Here is a 25,370-nt window from a genome sequence, read left to right as displayed (position 1 = left end):
TAATCAATCATTAATATTATAAATGCATAATTATATTAAGTAGCATGTGCAAGCTGTAAAAACAAGGAGGAGCAAAATTATAATATTTAGTGTTGTTTATTTCCTCATTTTATTTCACTTTCCTATCATCGTTTAATTTTGATCATTATGAAATAATGACAACTAAATAGAAAAGACGTATTGTTTATTTATTTATTCTTTTTTAAAATGAGTCTGTATATCAACAATATTTTCAATAAATCCGAACAGAATTGTTGAAAACGTATCACCATAACAACGATGAATTAAATTTTGGGAGATCTCTAATTTGTGATGAGGAGGTAACTCAAATTAATATTGCCAGATTGTAAATTTATCATCAGGAAAGTGATTAATTATAGCGATTAAATATTGCCAAATCCTCAATTTGCCATCACAATATATATATATATATATATATTGAATATTGAGAAATAATACATTGTCAGAGAAAAAGAAAAATACCTTCATTTTATTTTAGATAAAGCAATGGATAAGTTAGTGGAGTTCGTCAAAAGTAACTGAAATACAACGTCAGTAGATTTTATTCACTTAGACTTCGTTTGGTCACAAGAAATAAGGAGAGGAAGGAGTAGGGGAAATTTATTTTTCATAATTTATCATATAATTATAAATTCGCCAAAACCCAACCTGGACTAAACTTTTCCTTTAAAATGAAAAAAGTTCACCCCCTTAATATTTTTATTGTTAAGGCCGTCGCATTTAACGCTGATAAGAATGATAAATATGCACGTACAATGCCTGTCCGATTCTAATTGTCAAGATCAACTTCTCTGAAAGTAAATCCAGAAACTGAAGATGGTGTCCTGCATAAAGCCTTTCTATGCTCAGGGCGCCTTTTGTTAGCTTAAGGAGGGAAATCCTTTGCCACATTCCAAACTGATTGGTGTGAGTGGGAAATTTTCTCCGGCTTAACTGCTGATGAGACCACATAGTTACAAGAAAAGAATGATACAGTTAATCAAGTAAATAGGTCATTCAACCCCAACTATTGCTCCCCGGGAAGATATAACCTGTTTGATCACCGGTGCGGAATCTTCAGTGTGTGGAAACTCTCTCCACGGTGATGTCTTTACATACTGAGGAGAATAATTCTCACTACCAAGCCGCTCTCTCAAAGAATATTACCCGTCACAAGCTTCCAGTAAAATCCCAAAGGTCGCTCCTGATAGAATATGAAATCAGTCCGGCCAATGTCCAATGACAATATCCTCTCAGCAAATGGAGATTCAGTGATGAGGCGTGCATCTCTCGACTGTGCTAAAGTCCCCAAGAAGGAAAAGAGTGTTTCATCATTTGATACTGTAAGATATGTCAATCAAGAGCAGGGTCTAAGTGAAGAGCATTTTAAGTTCTTCTATACGTGCAGTTCGAACTTCTTGGTCAGTTAGAGCACCAGATATCAGTCGCTGTTTTCTAGCTTGGACTGCTTCCATTCTTTCTTCAACGGTACCCTGTCATGTGATAATCTTCACATAAACTGATCCCATTATCAAAAGCAACATAAAGATAGACTTTTTTTCTCAGTTACATAACAGAATGATATGGTTGGAAATACGTAACTGAACAAAGAAGAATAGGTCCTTGTCCATGGAAAACTTACCTTCACAATAAACCGTTTGATTATCACACTTTTAGTTTGACCAATGCGGTGAATGCGCATGACTGCTTGTTCCTCAACTGCTGGATTCCACCATGGATCCTACAATATATTGAAGGTAGGCCGCAGCATTAAATCTTTATATTCTTAGTAGGAAGAGTGATGATATCAATCCCTAGCAAACCATCGTCTTACTAAACTAATGAGGTGATCATAATTACTTGTATTAATTGCTAATGCAGTCCCACAAGTTATATCATCATGCATAGGGAACACACCAAATAATAGTGCAGGAGTCTTAAAATATCTGAAGCTTTACCATGACAAAAGCATTAGATGCTGCAGTGAGATTTATTCCAACTCCACCAGCCTTCAGCGACATGAGTAAGACCTGTTAAACAGCAAATATCAGAATGACCATGCCTCCTGTAATTCCTTTAAGTGGAAGCGAGGTGGGGAGATAAAATTTGGCACACCTTGATGTTATCTTCCTCTGAGAATTGCTTTATCACTCTCTCACGCTGTTGCAGGTTTAGGGTTCCATCAAGCCTAAGGAATGGAATGTTGCTCCTGGAAATGAACATGGCAAGTCAGAATATCATTTCCATTTTAATCTGAAAGACAAGAAACATAGAGAGATACGCTAGACTGAAGTAAGAATCCGGGGGGGTGGGGAGGTGAATATGAACTGAAGGTATACAAGTAGCTAAGAACAATTGAATGATAGAAGTTGCTTAAAAGAAGCAGAGACAATGACTGGAGCCAGCAGTGCACCACCTTGCATGGAGATTTTAAGATTTATTTCATATCTGCATCACAAAATATATCATTCCCAATACCCTTTCCCAGGAGCCCGGAACAAAAGTATTATTTTGCTAACTCATGTTTCAAAGTAAAATTGAATATTGACACTGTCTCATATACACCAGCAAGGGCAACTCCTGAGAGACACCAAAACCTCACTCATAATAATATGCATAATGTAGAAACACACAGCATAAGTATATTATTCATGTTTAGAAACTAGAATAAATGAAATAAATGTTACCGAGAAAGAGGAATCTGCAGTAGATCCAAAAAGGCAGTCCATTGACTGAAGACTATACTTTTTGAGCCCACCGACTGTAGATATCCTAATTCACGCATAAGAGCAGAAACCTTGGATGACTCAACCCAGTTTTTCTCAACATCAACCTGGAAGCGACTATCAGTTGGGACAGTGATAAGCTCCTGCTTGCTGATGGTCTTCCTGTGAAATAGACAATGCTAGGCATCAGGAATTCAAATATAGTTTTCTTACAAGTCAATGCTTCTTCAGATACATTTTCGAAACTGTTTAACATATAGCTATCCACTGTTCAGCTGTTCACTTTTCTCTCTGGCCTCGATAGTAAAGAAATACAAGTTAGTGGATTATGTAAGACAGCACATTACTACCTACAAACAGGACAAAGGCCACATGTAGAGTTCCTCCAGCTTGCTAAAAGACATTCTCGGCATAATTTATGAGCACAAGGTGTCAACACGGCATCTTCAAAAGCTTCTAGGCATATTGGACATTCTCCTTGTTCCCCTTTGCGTAACTCATCCATGACTTCCTGAATATAAGCGTGTGATGGTGCTTCTTTAGTTTGGCCACCGACATTGTCCACACCACCCTTGAGGAAACGTTTGGCGAGTTTATTCAGATCAGAGTACTCTTGAGTGTCGCCTCGACTGGACATATAAAGAACCAAATCACAAGCAGAAACTAAGAACTGACCCAGTAATAAATGTGTGTGTGCGCTACTGTATCTACATATATGTACGTACGTATACATTGGAGTACCTTATATCCGACTAAAAGATTATATGTGCAAATATGAGTCATGGATGTGGGTGCATGCCCATCAATACTACAAGGCGAAAAAAGGTAATGTACCATGAATAAGAAACACATCTGAAACATCCCAGGATGAGAATGTGAATTGACAGAACTCCAGAATGCCACAAGCCATAGGTAACATGGTTTACTACTTTATTGTCACACGTAACTTGGTTTTCCTTAATGATCTATAGAGTCCACCTTCCAAAGTGCCGAATACAGAGTTTTAGGCGAGAGTAGGAAAAAGATGAAAGCGCTGTGTAATTTTACACTATTGTCCTAAAGCAATGGTTAGAACTAGTAGTGTCAAATCACTATTTTACATGAGAGGATACTTTTGGAAAGTGAAGTTTCATCTTACGGAATGAAGTTTTATTTTAGGAGGTAGAAAGGAAATAGGAGCAATAAATTTGGGACGACCAGGGTATATAACTTCTGAGATAATCAAGGATGAAATATATAATGATAGCTTGATGCAAAAAAAATTAGGCTAGAGCCTAAAAGCGATATCCTTACCTCATAACAAGAAATGGGTGATCACAACATTGACGAAGACGTAAAAGCAGTTCCAAAATTGAAGCATAGTTATGAAGAACCCGGCCTTGCTCCACAAATTGATCGAACTTCACCTAAAGATGGAAAAATTAAAACTTTAAGTGAAGCAGTAATACCAAAGGTAAGTTCCACATACAGAATAATGTAAATTGATACCTTTGATTTCTTAAATAATGCTTCATAAAAGTCATTCTCTGCTTCAGTAAGACTGCAATATATCACTTGAACGTCCGCAGGTGGCAGAACTAAAATTGGCCTTTGACCAATAAGGATAAAAGAAAATCCCAAAGACAACCACAGTAAGTAAAAGGCAAATAGAGGGGACCAGGAGGGTGAAAAAAGAAACAAAACAAACAAACAATCAAAAGGATAGCTTCAAGATACCCACCTGCCTTCTCGGTCTGTGCTAGACTTAGTTCTTCTCAACATGATTCGCTTTAAAATAGATTGGACCAACTTTAATCCCCTCTGGTCACCCTCTTCAAAAGGTTTCTGCACTAGCTTGTTCCACCTAGAGAATTAATTAAAAGTGCAAATTATCATACCATGGTACATTTATTGAAATTCAACCAATGTCATCTAAACAGAGACCGCCGTTTAAGAACAATATCAAGTGCATCGTGAATTAGTTAGCATGTAAAGCGACTTCCATCATTGACGGGTAGAAAAGGCCATACTTAAGAACAAACAGCTATTCAATAGAAAAAAGGATGGGAAGATGTGCGTAGTCCAGATGATATGAACTAGTACAGTACAATAACTTGGATGCAAAAACAGTGGCAAATGAAGACCACATGCCCTGGTCAATCTACTGTAGGGTTCTTTCCTGGAAGCTCTTCATCTTTTTAAGATTTTAAGGAGTAGATGTTCAAGTGGAAGAAAATAAAGCTAAAGTTGCAATAGCTCCTGATTACCTAAAGAGAACACTTAAAAATGCAATACTAATGGAGAAAAAGTCAGTGCTGTCTTAACAAAGATACAGCAGTTACTGGTTGTGCAAGCAATTAGAAACGGGTATAAATGAAAAAATATCTTGCAAGCCAAGATTGAAGACATCACGATCATCTCCAGATTGAGAACAGAATCCAACAACTTAGCTGGGTACAAGTAAGCTTGATAATTTCAAGCACAATGAAACAAACACTGAAATAGAATCCGAAGAATTGAGGTTATCAAACCAAATGCATGGTCACACAACATGGACATAATCAAGTAAAACACAGCACACTCCCCCCATTTGCCTCTGAAAGTATATATTTGTTTCATATTATTGTCTAGCATATGCCGTTGAATTTTCATGTTCCGTGGCCTTAAAATTGTTGAACACCAACTGCCAAGAGATAACATCAATCTACAGCATGATAAAGAATGTCAATATTTTCAAGCTATCCTTAAGAATCTTCCTGGAAGTGCAGTTTCAATTTCTGAATATATCTACTGGCAAATGAAATAGTCAATTCTTGTTATTGAATATATACATGTTATTGTACCAGGGGAAAGAAAAGAAAATTATTTTATAAAGCACTAAAATCATCCTAAGCTGATATACTTCAAGGATCTCCACAAAATTATTCAAGTAGTTGTAACACAAAAACAGGACCTATAAGGGTTTATCATGGACACTCTTACTATCTCCAGATTTATCTAATAGCAGTCCAAATAAAAATACTTTCAGATCACTGAATTTATGCAAAAGATGGATTAGCACCTTACCACGCCCAGCTTCCCCATGGCTCAATCTTCAAAAATCGAAGAAGACTATAAAGATCCTCCAAGTTATTCTGTTACAAGGAATTGCCATAGAAACATAACTTTGATGGTGAAGAAATTGATATAAGCTATCTCCCATCACCAAACTAACGGCATAGCATAAATATTAAAAAAGGATCATAAACAAGTTAGTAAATAATAACTAAGGTCATACTAAAGGCTGAACTACACAACTTTTGAATTATAACTGATAGCTGCGGCCAGATACTAAAGAAATATTAAGAGATCTTATCAATACAATAGAAGCAGCTTGACAACTGGAAATCATTTATGCCAGTGTAGTTGATATCCTAACTTAAAGATACTTTAAGAGCAGTAAATCTCTTCACAATTCATTGAAATGGAATCAGCTCTTCACTCCCTATTGCTGAATTTATTAAACTATATTTGAAATTAGTTTCTATTTGTTTGTTAAATTATGCAAATTTTTCTGCCTTTATTTGTTTGTTTGAAAAGGTAAGTGAGGAAAAATATTTTAAGTAGTTAGATTAGAAAATGTGGTTGACCAGAAAGGAGCTAAAAAGAATTGAAGAAACAAGGCAAAAGAATGAATATTTGTGCAATAGACTGAGAAGTGGAAGTGATAGGAAACAACTATCACACATCATGTGCCATTGAGTTGGTACGTGTAAATATTTTAGGAGTTAATGTACAGACAAAGAAACCATGAAGTTACTCTCTCAGCGTACGAATAGCATAGCTTTATATATAAGGGCATAGCAAAATGTACAAGAACTTGCAAAATTAAATCCCGTCAAGAAGTCATCAGAAATATAACCAAAATGTATTGAACTTATTTGATATTAGTATTTCAAGGACAAAAGGAAAAAAAAATATAAATCAACGTAAAAGCTGATTTGTAGTGAAATCATTCACTGAACATGCAGAGCTAACAACATCAATCATTTACCTGGATAGGTGTGCCAGTAAGGCACCAGCGACAATTAGCAGCAAGAGCAGAGGCAGCCATAGAAATTTGGCTTTTGGATGATTTTATGGTGTGTGCCTCATCAAGAATCACTCTAAACCATCTAACTGAAAACAAACCCCCAATATCCTCTGCATTCTACAAAAAGAACGATGAGGATCAGGTATCTATCAGCATACCTCGGAAGCATACTGAAGCAAGAGCTGTGTAACAATGTCACTTGATGTTCCAATTAAGTATACACAAGCGCACCAACGAGAGAGGATGAGACATCCTCTAAGCTACTTGACCTATTATTATGCAGAGTACCTCTGTTGAAAATTCTGAAGCTAGCACTCCATACGTAGTTAGTACAACGTCACTTTGTACTAGAAATTTGGCGTCCCTTGATCTATTTTGTCCATAATGAACATAAAGCGACAAAGCTCCAGGTTCGGCATGAGTTTCAATCTCTGTCTAAGAAGGAAAGAAAGCTAACATTCAATCCAAGTGATTTTTGTCAACACCCATATATGGATAACGCCTATTTCACTTTAACTCATTTATCACGAAACACAATTTAAGCACAGAGAACTATACCTTCCACTGCCCTATAAGCGTCATTGGGCATACAATGAGATTACCACCACCAACAAGCGAGGCTTTTTGTTTCACGAGCCTCTCAAAACCAGCAAACTTTGGTGCTTTTTTAGGAGGTACTGGAGATTTATCTGAACTCAAGCTCGCTTTGCAGTTATCACTGGAAGACTGGCTAGCAGATGCACCACTCAATGATCCACCTCTTTCAGAATGTGTGAGAAGAAGAGATATAGTCATGATAGTCTTCCCAAGACCCATAGAATCTGCCAGAATCTACAATATATTCTCTGTTCATGCATGGCAACACCAATACAAAGAAACACAGGCACAGATGAAACACGATAAGTAAAACTAGCAACATACTCCTCCTCTAGCCATTTGAAGCATGCTTGGGAATTCTGTCGTTGCATCACCTGAAAAGGCATTCACGTAGATAACCATTCCCCTGCTGTAAACAAATAAATCCATTTGTCAATGCAAAATCCAATCAAAATAGAGAATATTGATCACAGCGTGGGGAGCTTCACATACCTGTCCGCAAGGCGGTAAGCATCCCAACATGGGTGCAGAGTAGCTGCAGCTTCATCAACACAGTGTCCCCTTTCCAGCTGGATCATCCAATTAAGTGCCTGCTTCTGGTAAGGCCGAAGTTCACACAGCAGGGTACCAGGAGGTTCCATCTCCTAAAAAAAAGGAAAATAGAATACATTACACAGAAAGATAACACAAGAAGCAGAAGAGATATTTCAAATTCCTTTACCTCTAACTCTGAGCTGTCAGTAACACCAACAATATTGTCAAGATCATTGTCAGAAATTGACTCCTCATTTTCAACATAATTTGCATTCTCAGAAGATGAACTCTTCAACTTATTTATATGCAGCAAGGATGAAGGTAAAGCAGAGCTATCCTGTTGATGCAAAGGAAAATACTAAGATCCATGCTCATTGCATTTAAACATCCACTGTCCATGCTCATTGTACCTCATCATGCAAAGGCCTCTTCCTTGTGTACAGATCTCCTGGAGTAAATTCTGCCTGCACAAATGAACAAACTACATTATGGATGATGTCAGCATACATCAATTAAGGCTAAACACATCAAATTTTCGGCATTGGAACATTATGTAGATTATCAACTTTTGTAAACTCAAACATCCAATATTTAGGAATAGAAGGCGCATCCACCTTCTTAAAAGGAACAAGTCCCAGCAATTTGAATAAAGTCGGAAGCGGATGAACAATTGACTCTTCTGCTGAATTACTGGATGCTTTAAGTGAAGTTCGATGGCTTTTCTGGAACATGGAGCTGTTTATGTAAACGCTACACCATGAACACAAAATGAAAATAAATTTACTACGTCAAAGTATTATTTAGTACTAAACTGAATCACAGTTGCAGAATGTGGCCATATGTTCACTCACAAAGATGTGGATTAGGAACAAACTCCAATTATCAGCAAAATACCTGATAGCTAATACAACGGTGTCCATGATCCCCAGTACAGGAGGAGCAGATTTGCAGTACCCCTGAAGACAGACCTTCTTATCCCTCACAAGAGGTAAAAGACACCGAGCCCATTCATTTGGAATACGACCAATCTGCAAGACTCCTTGCAATGTTATACCATGCAACTAGCAAATTGCCCACATTTTTCAACAAGATAAGCCACAACACCCTTCATGTTATTAATATTAGATTTGCGTGCAAGATTTGCTGAAGTGGCATATACAACCTTTAAGTCTTCTGATACAATAATCACGTAAGATCATTGCATCGTGGTGCTCAAAACTTTCAAGTGGTGGCATATCTTTTAGGCAAAATTTCACTTTTAGTCCTGTAACCATAGGTGTGTTATACTATTCGTCCTCTATCTTATGAATAAACACATTTTGTCCTGTAATTTAGATATTTTTGACACATTTTGTCGTGTAACTATTGACAAAACAAATTAGTCCTATATGTATTTTACTAAACCACATTTAGTCTTGTACTGCTTTAACGGCGAGTGAGATATGATACCGGAGAAAAAGCGCGTGTTTTCACGCACTAATTACCAAACACTATCAGACTTTTTTATTTCACGAGCCCCACCCTAATTCCTCATTTCAGCCCTACTTTTCCAAACTCCCAAATGATTACGCATGAGATACCTCAAGACTAACACACAAAAAATCCACAAAATTCTTCAAATCTATGCAAATCAAGTGAAAAAAACACAGAGAAATCTGTTTGATTAGAATTTGGAGCGCATAACCAAAGACACGGAGGATAGGAAGCTTGCAATTTTGAACAATGTTGCGGAGGGGATTTCAAGAAGAGAGTTAGCGGGGAATTTGGGAGAAAAATTAGGGTAATTAAGTAGAAATTGGAAATTCTGGGAGAAAATTAGGGTTTAGGATGTTGAGGATGTGTGTATTTTTCTTGTGAGAAATAACATTAAGTAGGTGAAAACCCCACAAAGCTGCACGTGCATTTCACTAAACTTTTTTCCAGCCACTGGTTTTTTTCTTCGGGAGCAGCAGGACTAAAAGTGTCGCACTTGTTAAACATACAGGACTAAATGCTTTCTAGTAAAATACATACAGGACCAAATTTGTTTTGTCAATAGTTACAGGACTAAATGTGTCAAAAATATCTAAATTACAGGACTAAATGTGTTTATTTAAAAGATAAAGGACGAATAGTGTAACACCCTTATAGTTACAGTACTAAAAGTGAAGTTTTGCCTATCTTTTATTTAGGTCAATATGAAATTGCTCCCACCAGCATAGACTGACATTCCAAAACATGTTAATTGACCAATCAAAGTGAAGCAACTGAGGAACTGGCACCCCAGAATTCATTATCTTTTAAATCATCCACTGAATATCATCTACACTTTCTTTAGAAAGCAAAGTATATGTACTTTGATTAGAGTATATACCAAGCAAAGACCTTAAACATACAAAGACCTAAGCGCAGAAATATATTCATGGAAGCTAATAGCAAACTCAGTCAGGAAAAAGATAATCTGCAGTACCTCTCCACCAGCGTTGGTAGAAAACCTTACAATCTCAGAGCATGTTGCCACCTGCCGGCCTCGTCCACCTGCTAACTTCCCAGGTGATGATATTGTCAACTTTTTCTCAACCGGGAAAGTAAAGTTCACAGCATCGCCAGGCTTCAAGATCCTTCCTTTACAAGTGGACAGCCCCGCTACCTCACCATTTCCCACAAACCACCACTCACTCCCCATTTCTTTCGCCACCCCGCTGTCTGTATTATCATTTCCCTCACCCTGGTTTCTTCCAATCCTATCGTTCAAACTCCCGTTTGATTTCAAGACAGAATCAGAATCCTTAACCCCACTAACATTCTGCTTTACACTAGCCACGCTAATTGGAGGCTCTGCATTTACATTGCTATTTGAAGTCTCAGACTTCTTAGAAAAATCAGGTTTCTTGAAGCTTCTGGGAGTGTCGAAAATGATGTTAATTGCGGCAGTCGGGTCGTTGTTGGCCATGTGAAGAGCTCGAATTATGTCCATGTCGGAAAACTCCGCGCCGACAATCGACCGCACAGTCGAAATGATTTCTTCCGTCGCCTTGTTTCCCATCACTGTCATAATTGGAAAACCCTAATCGGAACAGAAAACAAAGCTATTGAAACTCAATTTGTGTTTCAGAGGATTTGGCTGACCTGAATTCAGCATAAACCCCCGGAGACAAATTAGGGGTTTAGAATTTAGAAAATTGGAAAACCTAGAATAGAACGCATTCCAACTCTTTTGAAAATAGACGAGTAGAGTGGCGGGACCGTGTTAGCCTTGCAGCATAAAGCGTGTGTGCTACGAGAGATTTCCCGCCATCTTTACTACTGCGGGGAAAATAAAAATCGCGGGGTTCATGACTTATTTATTTGGGTCGCATATGGACGGTCTAAACCTAATTTCAATTCGAATATGCGCGAGCTCGTCGTAACCATGATATCATTTCTACATAAATTGATCTTTTATTTTCATAAATTATACCTTCATCACATATTTTTATAAAAATTAAATGTTAAATGTACACATCGATGTTAGACTTTATCACTTCTTGGTACCATTTACATGCCCATATTGCAAAATAAGTGTTTATATTTACTTCTAACTTTTTATTTGTTGCAATTTTTTGTAATTTATCCATATTTTTGTTGAGATTTGAAAATCTCTAAACATTTTGAACCACAATTTAATATGTTGCATTTATGGTGCACACAAAACTTTTGCTAGTAACCATAAAAATCATATTTCATTAGTTAAAATTATATAATTCTTTTAATTAGTTATAGTATAAAATGGAATACAACAAAACCACAGGTCGTCTTATTTTAGATGAATAAAAAAGAATGGATGATACAAAAATAATAATAAAGTATGAACTTACCCTATATTTTGTGCCACAAAATACAAGTTTTTTATTTCTATTTCCTTTAATTATAAATTGCAGGCACAAGCTAACCAATAAAGTCGAGTATGGTATCAAGTTATTCATATATAATAGCTTAATATTTCTTGAAATGTAATTGCCGTCTTAACTATTATGGTTGTGCGAGACATTATTCTTACAATAATTCAACTTACTTGCACAAAAAGAATTGTTGCACAAGCATATTAATAAAATTAACTAGGCGTATCACCTCAATTTGTGGCAACGATAGAGTGTGTTGCAACTAATGAACAAGCAACCCAACATGTGTTTTTGATATTATTGTCGTATCAAATTTGAAAATTTATGGTAAAATAATATTTTATTTGAGCGATGATTACGTACATGTTGAAACCATGTGCTTTTAATGCATAGATTGCCGAACACATTACTTTTGCCAAAAATTCAAAATTTTGTTATATATATATATTTTTCTTGTGAGTAATTTCTTATTATGTGTAAAAAATAAAGTAAATCTATTACACGTAACAAATACATAATTTGAATTATACTTATACAACTTTATATTTTTTTTATTAGTTGAGTGGACATATTGCTTTTAACATGTAAACTAAGAAAATAAATATTTACGAGTTTTCTTTATTTTTCTTCAGATACATATTAAAATGCATGCTATAAGCTCTAGGTGAAAATCTTGTTTCAACTTGATACAACTCGAGCTAAATGGAGCTCTAGTTGAGTTTTATGAACCAACTTCTACTAATATTGGATCAATAAAATATAATTATACCTTTGTGATAATTACACTCTCCTCTCATGAAGTTTTGTGTAAGTATATTTAGAGCATCTATGATTTAGAAAATTACATATAGCACCCATGGGATTTGCTTCCGTATAACAAATAATTTCGTCAATTTGTCAAAATTCATTTAAATTGTTGCTATTAACAAAAAAAAAATAGAAAAAAAATATATATTTACCCTTGATTGATTTATTATTAACTTATTGCAGGTCAAATAATTTTTTGATGATCAAATTACTCTCATGCATCTTCACGCATTAATGTATGTGATGAGGTATATTTTTACTGCTATAAGGGTAGTTTAGTCCGAAAAAAATATTTGACTTGCAATAAGTCAATCAAGGGCAATTATCAGTTTTCATTCAGTGTTTTCATTAATACCAATAAATTAACTGATTTTTAACTAACATAGAAACTTATTTGTTAGATGGAAGCAAATTTCAGGGGTGTTATATGTAATTGTTCAAAACCACAAAAAATCTTTGTATAATTACACCAAACAAACTACAGGAGAAGAGTTTGTAATTATCCCTATACTTGTTTTGTGTGAAGAGAAGTATGAAATATTTGAACGATCTAGATATGAAATGCTTATGTAATAAGGGGAACGCTGATAAAAATATTCGTATAAATTACAGAAGCATAGAGAGTGTGAATTAAGAAAGTATAAGATATATTATTTTTAAGTATGTGTCGCTAAATACTGATTTTGCCGCGTATTCATATATTGTTTATTGATTTACAGAGTAACTATCTCATAATTCTCATTTGTTGAAATGCTTCAGGAATAAAACACTTTAGAATAATTTTTGTTTATTTTACAAAATAACTATCAACTTAACCAATAAGACCTATCAGTATTTTTTTTATTTCTTCACACTCAAACTAGTCCCTTTTTCAATTTTGATTTATTAGTATTTTTACTTTCACTCTTTCTTAATTAATTAAATAAATATAATAAAAATTTACAATATGCACATGTATGATATGTGCTTGATTGTGTAGGGTAAATTACAACGACTTCTACTGAAATTTTTTATAATTACATGTAGTTCACAATCGATTGAAAATTTACTAATATCCTCATAGATTTAATTATTGTTTACAAATATCCCCTATAATAGACTATTACGAGAGAGTATTTGTTAAACGATCGTTAATTATAGGGGTGAATTTGTAATTTTTAAAATAACGAGGGGTAACTATAACTACGACAAATTTCAGGAAAGCCTGTTGTAAGTTACCTATATCTTATTATTAAATGAGATCGCCCTTTTGGTATCTCACTTAATTATAGTCTGCGCTTTAATAAAAAATAAATCAATCAATTATTTTTACTTCTCCATTTACCTATATTATATTTTAAGAATTATATATATACATAAGAGTGTACTTATTAGTACTATTTATTAAGTGGGAGACCCCCAAAATAACCGTCATAGTTGGCAAAACAACTAATACCTAAAATGCCCTTAATATTCTTTATCTCCACAAATAATATTTTTTTTAAAACTTAATTAACTTTACTAATAATTTCTTATCCATACACATTTGAAGTTAACTCATTTTATTAGTTTTGATAGATTATTTATTTTATTTTCCATTCAACTAAATAAATATATTAAAATTTAATTATGCAAATCCCTCGAGTATGATTAAATTGTTCGTACTATTTATTAAGTAGAATAGAATGCCCCAGTCTGGTAGACGAAATATGAATAGCCTAAATTATTCATAATTATATTTTTATTTCTTCCTAAAAGATAATCTTTTTTTAAAATATAATTCTAATAAATTATTATTTGACATCTCTTATGTTCTCATTCAATCAAATTAATATAATATAAATTGTGAAACACGCTTAATGCCACGCGAGCTTTTTGGAATCCAAATGCGACAAAGAGCAGGTGGAATCAAGTGGTGGTTGGTTTAAGAAACAAAATTGAAAAATTGGCGGGGAAAGTCCAAAACCAAGTCAGGTTCGTTCTTCCCGCCAATTTCTACCTACAACTGCACATCCTGAAACACGTTGCGGGTTCAGGGGCCCCGACTCGATCCATAACCCGCGGGTCAACTCATTGGTGCCCCATCTTTGTATATCTTATATAAAAAATAAATTTAAATTCATCTATTATTCGTATTCAATTTAATGCTACTTAAAATTTATTTAAAAAAAAAAGAGTTTATACTTTGCAACGTGTCGGAGGGATATAGTAGCAAATTTTTCTAATTATAGATATCTTTATCTTACAAAAAAAAAATATATATATTTATTATACGAATGAGATTTTTTACTTTACTTGTATATTAGTAAATTTAATTCAATATACATTTATTTATTGTTATAGAGTATATTAAAAAGCATAATTATCTATTGTGCAAGAATATTTAATTTGTTATAGAAGAAATTTAAATATATTTTCCTATGATATATCTTATCATATGATAATGTTTATGAATTATGTATATATTTTTGTTCCAACTTAAATGAAAATTAATTAGTCTTTTTAAAAATAAATAATGTTAGTATATTTTGACCCGATTAAGAAAAAGAAAATTAGAAATTATTGCAAATTCTTTTACTCAGGCGGGTTCGGAGCCATAGACCGAGTCTGGGGCGAGTCAAATAGTAACTGCTCCTCTTCCCATCGAGAGAGTCCGAATGTGGCGAAGATTTGGTTAGGGCTATTTTTGCTATCTCAAAATCGTAGATCACACACACGCCCAGTCGCACTCGCATCTCAAATCTTCTTCAATGGCGGTATTTCGTTTAGTGTATTGAGAAAGAGGGTACAGAAACTCATTTATGGCGATGGAACCGTAAAATTGCTAGCATCAGAATCTGAAACCAGTTAGTTATTTGAAACTTTTCAATTTTCTGTTTTTTTTGTATATTTTATTTTTGATTTTGCTGCAGTATTTTTGATGTTAGATCTAAATGATAGTCCTGAACTTTGTATGCGGTGCCCTTTTTTTTCCTTTTTTAATGAATTGCCTGCGGTTTTTATTTTGCTTTTGTTGTTGTGTGTAGATGTGAAGGTCATGAGATCGGTGGAATGTGATTGATTTGATGACGGCGACTGTTGTTTGTTGCTGATATATTTGCAGGAATCAACCTAGGAATGGTGAACTTGATTTAGGTATTTTCTGGGAAATTACATTATTTTGGTGATAGAATGGAGCCTGCTGTGGTCGGGTGTCAGAAGCGTCTGGGGAGAAAACGGAGGATTGATAATGTCCAGAATATGATGGTGGATTGCAGTGGCAAGAAGAGGATAGTAGAGACTAGGTCAATGAAGTTAGTTGGTAGATATGTGCGGAAAAAGGTTCAGGGCAGTGGCGTTTTTTTGGGTAGGATTATAGTTCATAATTCAGGCATGTATAGGATAAAATACGAGGACGGGGATTGTGAGGATTTGTGCAGCCGCAAAGTAAAGGCGTTTCTAATGGAAGATGCTGATTTAACTGGTAAATGGTCTGAGAAAAGACAGAAGTTGGACGAATCATTGTTAAATAAAGATGTAAACCAAAAGGTTTCGGAGGTTGATAATGGACGAGAGCCAGAAAAGTCGAATCTTGATGATTCGTCGCTGTTGAGTAAGATAATGAATGGTGATGTTGGTGGAAGTGAAGTAGTTAAGGTTCATGATTGTCGTAATGGTGACGTAGATGTTGATTCTTTGAGCGATTCATGTGAGGATCCTGGAGGGGGGGGTGCTAATCTGGATATGGAAGTGCCACTTGTTCCACCACCAGAATTGCCACCTTCTTCTGGGCATATTGGTATTCAGGAGGAGTATGTCTCGCACCTTCTCTCTGTATATAGTTTCTTGCGTTCATTTAGTGTACCGCTATTCCTATACCCTTTTGGGTTAAATGATTTTGTTGGGGCACTTAACTCCTCTGCTGCAAACACATTGTTGGACTCAGTTCATGTTGCTCTAATGCGTGTTCTGAAGCATCATTTACAAAGGCTCTCATTAGATGGTTCTGAGCTTGCATCAAAATGCCTGAGGTACCTCTCAAACCTTTTTCTGTAGGCTCAAGATCGTTTCTGGTAAATATATGTCATGACGACCATCCTTGACGGAACCCCTCCTATCTTGGGTTGCTTGCATTCTCTCACCATATTTGAGTAGAAACATTTCTAACTCTTCATTCATTTGATATGCATGAAGCAAGCTATCTTGCTCGTGCTAACTATTGTTCTTTTTCTGTTGTTTTTTTTTTTTTTCATTTTCTAGTCATTGTGTGGCTTTGGCTTACTTTACCCTAGTGTGTTAAATAGACACTTGATTTTACAATTTAGGTGCCCTTTCTTTTTTCCTCTGTTGTATGAGTAATAGGATGTAGAGAATTGAAATGACATAATCTGGATGTAGTGGTATCCTATAGTTTGATTGTGTTGCTGTTATTTGCCCAATTGACTTAGTTTACTGAAAAATTTTCATGTTTGCTTTCTTTTGTGCATGTGTTCCTCAGCATCAACCTTTGAGTCCGGTAATATCAAGCAATTTTTTTAAATCTAATTTTCTTTCTATTGCTCATAGGTGCCCGGATTGGGGCTTGCTTGACACATTAACTTGGCCTATCTACTTGGTCCAGTATCTGATGGTAATGGGTTATAAAAATGGACCTGACTGGAAAGGATTCTATATCCATTCCTTGGGGACAGATTATTACACTTTATCAGCTGGAAAGAAGTTAACAATTTTGCAGATTTTATGTGAGGATGTTCTGGATTCCGAAGAGCTAAGAACAGAAATGGATTTGCGTGAGGAATCAGAAGTAGGGATAGACACAGAAAGTAAAATGGAGGCCACAATATCTGAACCCAAGAGAGTCCATCGAAGATATTCTAAAGCTTCTGCCAGCAAGGACACAGAACCCTTGCAGAGTGTTGCAGAGCATTGTGAGATAAAATCATCTCACAGCAGTCATTTTCTGGAGTCTCAAGCAGGTGGACCAATTGGGAATTCTATTGACGAGTATGGGAATGGTGATGAATGCCGCCTTTGTAGCATGGATGGATTGCTGGTTTGCTGTGATGGGTGTCCGTCGTCTTACCACCCAAGATGCTTAGGACTGAACAGAATGTTAATGCCCGATGGTTCATGGTATTGTCCTGAGTGTGAAATAAATGCTACTGAACCCAAACTAATGCAGGGAACAGCTTTAAGGGGTGGAGAAAATTTTGGTGTCGATCCGTATGAACAAGTTTTTGTTGCCTCTTGTGACCATTTACTTGTGTATGTTTTCAACTTCTTGTTATACTAAGTTCCTTTTTATCTTGCTTTCAATTCTTTCCCTTTGCACTAGATGTATGGATGAGTTGGTGTTTGCTTCCTTGCTGTTCAAATTATGACTCATGTTCCTTGCTGCTGACATTGTGTTATATTAAATGTTTCTTTCCTTTATTAATAGGTTTGAACTTCCTTCTAACAATGTTGCAGATTGAAGGCCTCGATTAACTCTGGAAATTGTCTCAGATACTACAATAGACATGACATTCCTGGAGTCCTTCATGCTCTTTATTCCAAAGCGGAGTGTTTTATCATGTATTCAGGCATATGCAGGGGAATCATGAAGTATTGGGGATTACTGCAAGAAATTTTACCTTGCAAAGAGATTTCTGAAGTTGGTTTTCATTTGGTAAACAAAACGGGAAGTGGAGATTGTATTTCCCAATCAGTTAATTTGTTGGACAAGTCAGTCACAGTGATGACTGAGGTTGACAACACTGGAAGTCATAAAAATCGTATTTGTGAAGATTTGGTCCCTTCATGTCTTACATACTGTGTTCAGCAGCCTGTCCTAAGTGGGAATTCTTTGGATACAGCTATCAAGTCTGATAGGCATGAAGATCCTACTAGAGAGCAGTCTGGTGTTATTATGACAATGACAGAACCAGGGTCATTTAGCAGTTCAATTGGTCAGCCTGCTGATCCTTGTGAATTAAGCCAACAAAGCACTTCAAGTGTGACTCAAACTGTTTCATGCCCCACAACAAACATCAATGTTAAATACAGAGATCCTCTGAATGGTACTTCTCTAGAAGCCAAAGCATCCACGCGTTGCCTGGAACTTAATAATAGAGTTGATGGAAAGGCTTGTGGAAGTTCCTATGATGGTTACTTGTACATGGGCTCTTATTTCAAAGCAACTGATTACATAAATTATTATCTGCATGGTGATTTTGCTGCATCTGCAGCTGCTAATTTGGCAGGTCTTTCATCCGAAGAAAATAAAGTTCCAGAGTCTCGCCCTTCAGATAATCGGCAAAAAGCTATGTCTGCCAGCATTGTACTTCAGTTCAAAGCCTTCTCGGCTGTTGCTATGCGATTTTTCTGGCCCAATATGGAGAAGAAGCTTGTTGAAGTCCCCAGGGAAAGATGCAGCTGGTGTTTTTCTTGTAAGGCTCCTGTAGCAAGCAAAAGAGGATGCTTGTTAAATGCAGCTGCTTTAAATGCCACCAGAGGGAGACTTGCTGGGGTTCGTCCTATGAAGAATGGGGATGGGAGACTTTCTAGCATTGCAGCCTACATTATGTTTATGGAGCAGAGCTTAAGTGGCCTAATTGTTGGTCCTTTCCTTAATGCCACTTTCAGGAAACAATGGCGCAATCAAGTTGAACAGGCCACTACTTGCAATGTGCTGAAAATCCTTTTGCTCGAAGTAAGCATTCGACTAATGGTAGAAGGTTGTCTATTCATCTCTGTTACCAAGACCTTATTACTCGTCAATATTATAGTTAGTGTTTAGACAGTACATGTAGTTGAATTTGTGTTGCAATGATATTAATATTGCATGCTCATATTCCTAGCCACCTTATTTAGCTTATGCTGGCAGGCATGCCCGACTTTTCCCTGATTTGTTTTCTGAACTTATGATTGCTACATTTTGCTTTGAAGGATTACAGATGTTGTTATGTATCCAATGAACCTTTTGTGGATTTTGAAGTTCATCCTGACCCATTGTTTCGCGAATAATCGACATCTGATATTGCTGATTTTAGCTTGAAATACATTTTATGTTTGTTTGTTAAACTATATGCTTCTAGTTGCATAACTGTGTTTGCATTTACAGCTTGAGGAGAATGTACGCACCATTGCTTTTTCTAGAGATTGGACGAAGTTTGTTGGAGGCTGCTCTCCTCATTCTTCCACTTCTCAGATTGTAGCAACTGCCGCTGGATCGACTCAGAAACGTAGACCAGGAAGACGTGCCAGGAAAACTTCTACCATGGTTGAAGTTGCAGTTGATTCCCAGGATATGTCGGCTGACTTCACCTGGTGGCGAGGAGATATACTGTCAAAGCATATGTTGCAAAGAGCAATTCTTCCATGTTCAATCATTAAAAAATCAGCCCGTCAAGGTAACATACATATCCCAACATTTTCTTGTTCTGCATAGGAGTCCAGTGCTATATCTTTTTTTGTTGAAGGCCGTGATGTACCTTCCTGTGTATGATTTTGCCAAATTTCAGAAGTAGTTTACTGACAACTTATAAGCATAGCAGGTGGTACAAAAAAGATACCAGGTGTACATTATGTTGACGGAAATGAGACTCCTAAAATTAGCAGGCGGCTTGTCTGGCGGTCCGCAGTTGAAATCAGTAGGAACACAGCACAGCTCGCACTTCAGGTGCAATTTCATATTTTTCTATGTTCTTGGACTTGTATATGCTCCATTCGTTCTTTCCTAACATTTGCTTTGGGTAGCTATGATATCTTCTGATATTTTCATGTTCATCAGGTTAGATACCTTGATTTTCATGTAAGGTGGGGTGACCTCATTCGCCCAGAGCAGACCTCCTCTGATGGAAAAGGCCCCCAGGCAGAAGCTTCTGCTTTTAGAAATGCTTTTATTTGTGATAAGAAAATAGTTGAACAAGAAATTAGATACTGTGCTGCTTTTGGTAGTCAGAAGCACCTGCCCTCCCGTGTCATGAAAAATATAATAGAAGAGCAAATCCTGGATGATGGGAAGGAAAGATACTGGTTCTGTCAGACATACATCCCTTTGTATCTGATTAGAGAATATGAACAAAAGGTGGAGGAAAACAAGCCTGTGCATCTGTTGCCCAAACTGCAGACAAAACAGTTGAAGGCTTCCCGTAAGAATATTTTCTCTAATCACTTCAGGAAGCAAGATAACATGGTCTGGAGTTATTGTTGTTCATGTCATCAAGATGTCTTTTTTAGGTATTTCCCTTCACATTTTTCTCGAAGTTTTCCATTTCAGCACAATCACCTATTCTTATGTTCCAATTTCCCTTTTGTTAGTGATTAATGTTTTGGATGTTTTATGTCCAGGAATGCTGTCAAGTGCAGTGGATGCCAAGGTATTGTCATAGTAAACCATATTCTTGTATTTAGATTTGGATATGTTTGACTTAACCACTCAGAACTTTAAAGTGTAGATTTTCCGTTATAATAGAAGGAAGTAACTATGTGTACTAGAAGCAATGAACTTTTGGTGTAGTTTGTGGAAAAATATAAAAGATGGTGACGGTAAAGCTAATTGCACCTCTATTTATATCCTTCACTACAAGAAAAAAAGTTACTTGCTCCACGGCTAAACTTTATTGTCCAGCAGGCTGCCCCTTCCAATGCAGTCACCTCAGGGAAGGATGTAGAATATTCTGTTTCAACCAATCTGAGTCTGAGGGTCTTCTATCATTTTTTCTTTTCTAAAGTAGGTATGAATTGCAATTATAATTGCATGAGCCTGTACCTTGTCATTTCCTGTTTTTCTTTTCTTTCCTCTCTAGTTTATCTTTCAAACATACAAATCTTATCTAGCAACTTTATGTCAATGCCAATTGAATGGCATTTGTATCCTTAAGCATGTTCTATTCTTTGAGCATTTCCCTTCCATTTCTCTGAGTAAACAGAAGTCCAGATGTGAACTAGTAGGACTATATGAGTCATGACAGGTGAGGGTCTCCCAAATTTAGGTTAGAGAAGCACTTACCATCATTTTTCTTCCTGTGTAATTGAGATGAACTCTACTAAGTGGCATTGATTAGGGCTGGATCCCATGCCTAGCAGAAAAGCAAGTTGATCTCAATTTCATGGTAGTACATGTCATGTACTAGATCAATAGTTCATAAGTAAACTCTTATCATTTGATTATCCTTTATTAACCAGCCATGTCTTGCACCTGAAGGTGCACTTTATCTCACGTTTTAAGTGGATCCTAGTGTAAAAAATTAACATATCTCGCCATAGGATCCTGCATAAACAATATTCCACCCCTCCTCAGTCCAGAAGCTACTGGTCCATCTTTTGCAATGGATTATGGACCAAAATCAGGCAGATGAAATTCTAGAACTTTACTATGTGGAGAATGAGGTATCTGAATTGTTAAAGTTAGTGTGCATCTGCTGTTCCTTTTACAGGTGGCATATTAACATTTATCTCTAGGATTAATAGCCATTTTCTAGTGACATATGCCAAAAGTTGCTGCATGTTCTCCGAATTTCACTCTAATTTACCTTCTCTCATCCGTTGCTTTTGATCTCCTTTCTCATCGCCTTGCTCCACTATTATGATAACAATTGAAGCCCCCAGTTTCAGTATTCACTTGCTGATCTACCTTCCTCTCATTTTTCTCATTTGATCTCCTTTTGTCATCATCTCGCTCCACTGTTAATTACACTAAATTGGGCATCGACCATGCAATTCATTTCGTGTATGGCAACAAACTGTGCAGATAACGGGTAGAGTTTCTTGCAGAAACTTGTTATATATTTTCCCACATGTGCCCGTCCTCGTGTTTTTCTTCATTCTTTGTAAAAGTAATATTTTCATGATCATGCGAGATAAACTAAGCTGTTCTCGATGGTTGGTGGTGCAATGTGCTGCATAGTTATTGAATAAACGAAGAAGGATGGTATTTGGCATGGTTATCAACTTTGTGACATCCTTAACCCTGAAAATACTGCTTGTAGTAGTGTGTACAATGTAGTGGATACTATTTATTTATTTTTTCTCTCACTTTTACAATGATGTACGGCAGGAAACCATAATATACCTTATGATGCAATACAGTATTTAATTATAATCTGATTCATGTATGTAATTAAAGCATTCTTTGGATCACCTTGTAAATATTTTTAGTGTCAAAGAATGTGGTCTTATCTTTTGTGACATCGGCTTATGAACTAATAAGAGTTCTATTGACCAGGTCTTTGTCATGTCCAATGTGCTACCAGTTCAACAGTTAATATGAATGAAGTTGAGTATTTAATCACCTGCAAGCAATGCTGCGAGATCCAGTCCACCATACAAGTGGAAAAAAGTAATGTATCACCTACAAGTCCTTTGCACCTTCAAGGACAAGAATCTCCAAATCCAGCTAATGTCACCAAACATGTAAACTTAGTAGGTTATAAAGGGTCACCAGCTGTTGGAACTTTGGAGCATCCTTCTGCAGTGAAATCAATCACTTGTTCTGCAGTTGCAACAAGAAGTAGAAAATTACACTGGGGTCTGATCTGGAGGAAGAAGAATTATGAAGACACTGGCATGGATTTCAGATTAAAGAACATTCTTTTGAGGGGCAATCTAGATAGAGACTTGCCAGAACCTCTTTGCCGTCTTTGTAATCAGCCGTACAATGCCAACCTAATTTACATTCGCTGTGAAACATGCCAATGTAAGCTTGTGTTTAAGAGCCAAAATCTTCATTTCAGATGCTCACCGTTGATTTCCTTATTGTAGGGCTCCTCTTAGTTTTGTAGCTATGCTGAAGGTGATTAATTTGTTGGCTTTGTGCTCATTGCAGATTGGTTTCATGCTGATTCTGTAGAATTGGATGAGTCTAAGATTATTTTCTTGGTGGGATTCAGATGCTGCAAGTGCCGCAGGATTAAATCTCCTGTGTGTCCTTACTTGGATCCAGAGAAAAATAAGGTATTGGAGGGCAAAACAGAGCGCCGACAGGCTGGAAAACTGGAAATTTCGATGATGAACTTTGGTTTTGATCGTCACAAGGAAGTGGGAACAGCTAATTCTGCATTACCTGGAAAGCCAGGAGTTAGTCCTGCAGCCGCAGATGATCCTCTTGTTTCTCTTTCTGAAGTTAAGCAATGCACTGGCGACAAGTCAGAAGTGGATTATGAGCCTGGTCCTGCGCCGCCGAAGTTGCCCATCAGAAGACTTATCAAGGAACAAAAAGATATTCCTTGTCAGGCAGGTCGTTTTCAGTTTGACGTATCTGCACCTTTTGAAGCAAATATCTTCAAATTTACTGCAAAGTTGCCTGTCAAGAGACATATAACCAATTCCTTTCAAATCAAAGTATCCGACCTGTCAGAAGCAAATGCTGTTAGCTCTACGCAGGATTCATTTTCCCCTCACGTTCAACGGATTGCTTCTAAGGAGAACTTGGATGATAGTATGACACTAGAGAATGACTGTCTTAGTCCTGATGATATAAAATTTGACCCTCGAACCTATTTCTCTTTCAATGAATTGCTTGCACCGGATGATTGTGGCCATGCAAATGGCAAAGGATCACCAGATAATGGAGCAGATAACATGGAAAATTCTGCACTTGCCGAAAATGGAACACTTGAAATGTTGTATGATCGAGAAGATCCAGTCATATCTCTAGAAACAGTTTTGCAGAGAGTTCCTTGTAAGATTTGTTCTAATACCAAACCACATCCAGATCTTTCTTGCCAGATTTGTGGTATGTGGATACATAAACACTGTTCTCCATGGTTTGAATCATCTTCTTGGGAGGATGGCTGGAGGTGTGGCAATTGCCGTGAGTGGAGGTAGTGTAACTTTTTGTTTCTGATGCTGGAGGGTATATATATTGTTCAGAGTGGTGATTGATAGCAGTTGCCAGAGAGACTGGGCTGGACTGTGAAATCAGGATGGCAAGTCATTCCACGTTTCTGACTTGAGATAGGCGGCCATTGAGGTGCCATAATGGCAATGTGACAATGCTGTGAGCATTTAACCTCAGGCCGTTGGGCTTTCCCATTTACTCACTTACAGCACCTCATTAATCAGTTGCTGTTATCAGCTGGATGAAATTGTAATCACATGGCTGGTTTGCCGGATGGTAGAAGACAAAGGTCAAAGAGTTGAGATTGATTCTCCCTCAATCCTGTGGAATAGAGAAACTTACTTTTACTCTTGATGATGATGGATAAGCTAGGTTTTTTGGAGCTTATATGATTATTTTGCGTGTGGAGTATCTTCTACATCTGTTTAGAGATTGTCCCTTTGTTCTACTTCTACAACTGTATATTATCATCACAATTTTGTCGATCATCAAAAAGAGTACTTTCATCAAATGTTCAAGTGGCAACAATACAAAATGGCTTCACTTTTGGGATGAGATGCGTCGTTCTCCGTTCAATTTTCTACTTTTTCTGTTTGTCATTCTTTCTTTTTATGTCAGACTTAGAAAATATTAAGTCTTAAGGACTTACTGTATACTTTGTAGAACCATTGGAAAGAAAGACCTATTTCACATGATAAGTTTGTCTTCCAAATTATTTAGATTCCTAATTGGATGAAATTCAATGGTTTCTTCTTCTTCTTTTTTTTTGAATGATGTAGAAGGTTCTTTTTTTTTTTTTTTTTGAATGTAGAAGGTAAGTTAATAAATGCATAGAAGCATGTGGTAAGGAAATCACTAGTGAGTGCAAATTAAGGTACAGCATACCAAATTTTGAATCAGTGAGAATCACAGATTAAAAATTAAGAGGTCAAACTCGGTTAAAGGGGAGGATTATTTTTTAGAGATGGTGATATTTTGTTATGGAGGGCATACTATGTTCGTATGCGAGTGTCATT

The 25,370-nt window shown here is 36.4% G+C and overlaps 2 protein-coding genes across 5 annotated transcripts; one reads left to right on the top strand and one right to left on the bottom strand.

Annotated features, from left to right (window-relative positions):
- Positions 1 to 670: 670 nt before the first annotated feature.
- Positions 671 to 11,212, bottom strand: RAD5 (DNA/RNA helicase protein). 3 transcript variants are annotated; one of them, XM_088884589.1, is made up of 21 exons: positions 11,017 to 11,212; positions 10,358 to 10,935; positions 8,803 to 8,936; positions 8,523 to 8,658; positions 8,319 to 8,372; positions 8,096 to 8,245; positions 7,867 to 8,018; positions 7,699 to 7,780; positions 7,336 to 7,608; positions 7,047 to 7,212; positions 6,739 to 6,887; positions 5,772 to 5,839; positions 4,447 to 4,569; positions 4,215 to 4,314; positions 4,020 to 4,132; positions 3,077 to 3,355; positions 2,688 to 2,888; positions 2,116 to 2,209; positions 1,959 to 2,030; positions 1,643 to 1,741; positions 671 to 1,493 (listed from the first exon to the last, which is right to left on the bottom strand). In XM_088884589.1, exons 1-21 carry the CDS (start codon positions 11,027 to 11,029, stop codon positions 1,371 to 1,373), a joined length of 3,159 nt encoding a protein of 1,052 aa, XP_088740715.1. In that variant the 5' UTR covers positions 11,030 to 11,212; the 3' UTR covers positions 671 to 1,370. The 3 variants fall into 3 exon arrangements, with proteins under 3 accessions (XP_088740715.1, XP_088740714.1, XP_088740716.1); XM_088884588.1 differs by having other exon boundaries at positions 7,699 to 7,783; positions 11,017 to 11,211; XM_088884590.1 differs by having other exon boundaries at positions 6,739 to 6,894; positions 7,066 to 7,212; positions 7,699 to 7,783; positions 11,017 to 11,211.
- Positions 11,213 to 15,149: 3,937 nt separating this feature from the next.
- Positions 15,150 to 24,889, top strand: LOC105170888 (DDT domain-containing protein PTM). 2 transcript variants are annotated; one of them, XM_088885327.1, is made up of 10 exons: positions 15,150 to 15,400; positions 15,658 to 16,564; positions 17,100 to 17,798; positions 18,003 to 19,224; positions 19,636 to 19,924; positions 20,069 to 20,193; positions 20,305 to 20,753; positions 20,865 to 20,893; positions 22,741 to 23,211; positions 23,341 to 24,889. In XM_088885327.1, exons 2-10 carry the CDS (start codon positions 15,726 to 15,728, stop codon positions 24,339 to 24,341), a joined length of 5,124 nt encoding a protein of 1,707 aa, XP_088741453.1. In that variant the 5' UTR covers positions 15,150 to 15,400; positions 15,658 to 15,725; the 3' UTR covers positions 24,342 to 24,889. The 2 variants fall into 2 exon arrangements, with proteins under 2 accessions (XP_088741453.1, XP_011090113.1); XM_011091811.3 differs by having other exon boundaries at positions 15,581 to 16,564.
- The last annotated feature ends 481 nt before the right edge of the window (positions 24,890 to 25,370 follow it).

This window comes from Sesamum indicum, linkage group LG9, assembly GCF_026168435.1.
Source record: "Sesamum indicum cultivar Baizhima isolate 11 linkage group LG9, ASM2616843v1, whole genome shotgun sequence".
NCBI lineage: Eukaryota > Viridiplantae > Streptophyta > Magnoliopsida > Lamiales > Pedaliaceae > Sesamum > Sesamum indicum.
Note: the sequence above shows the minus strand (reverse complement) of the source record. Positions and strands in the feature narration are given on the sequence as shown.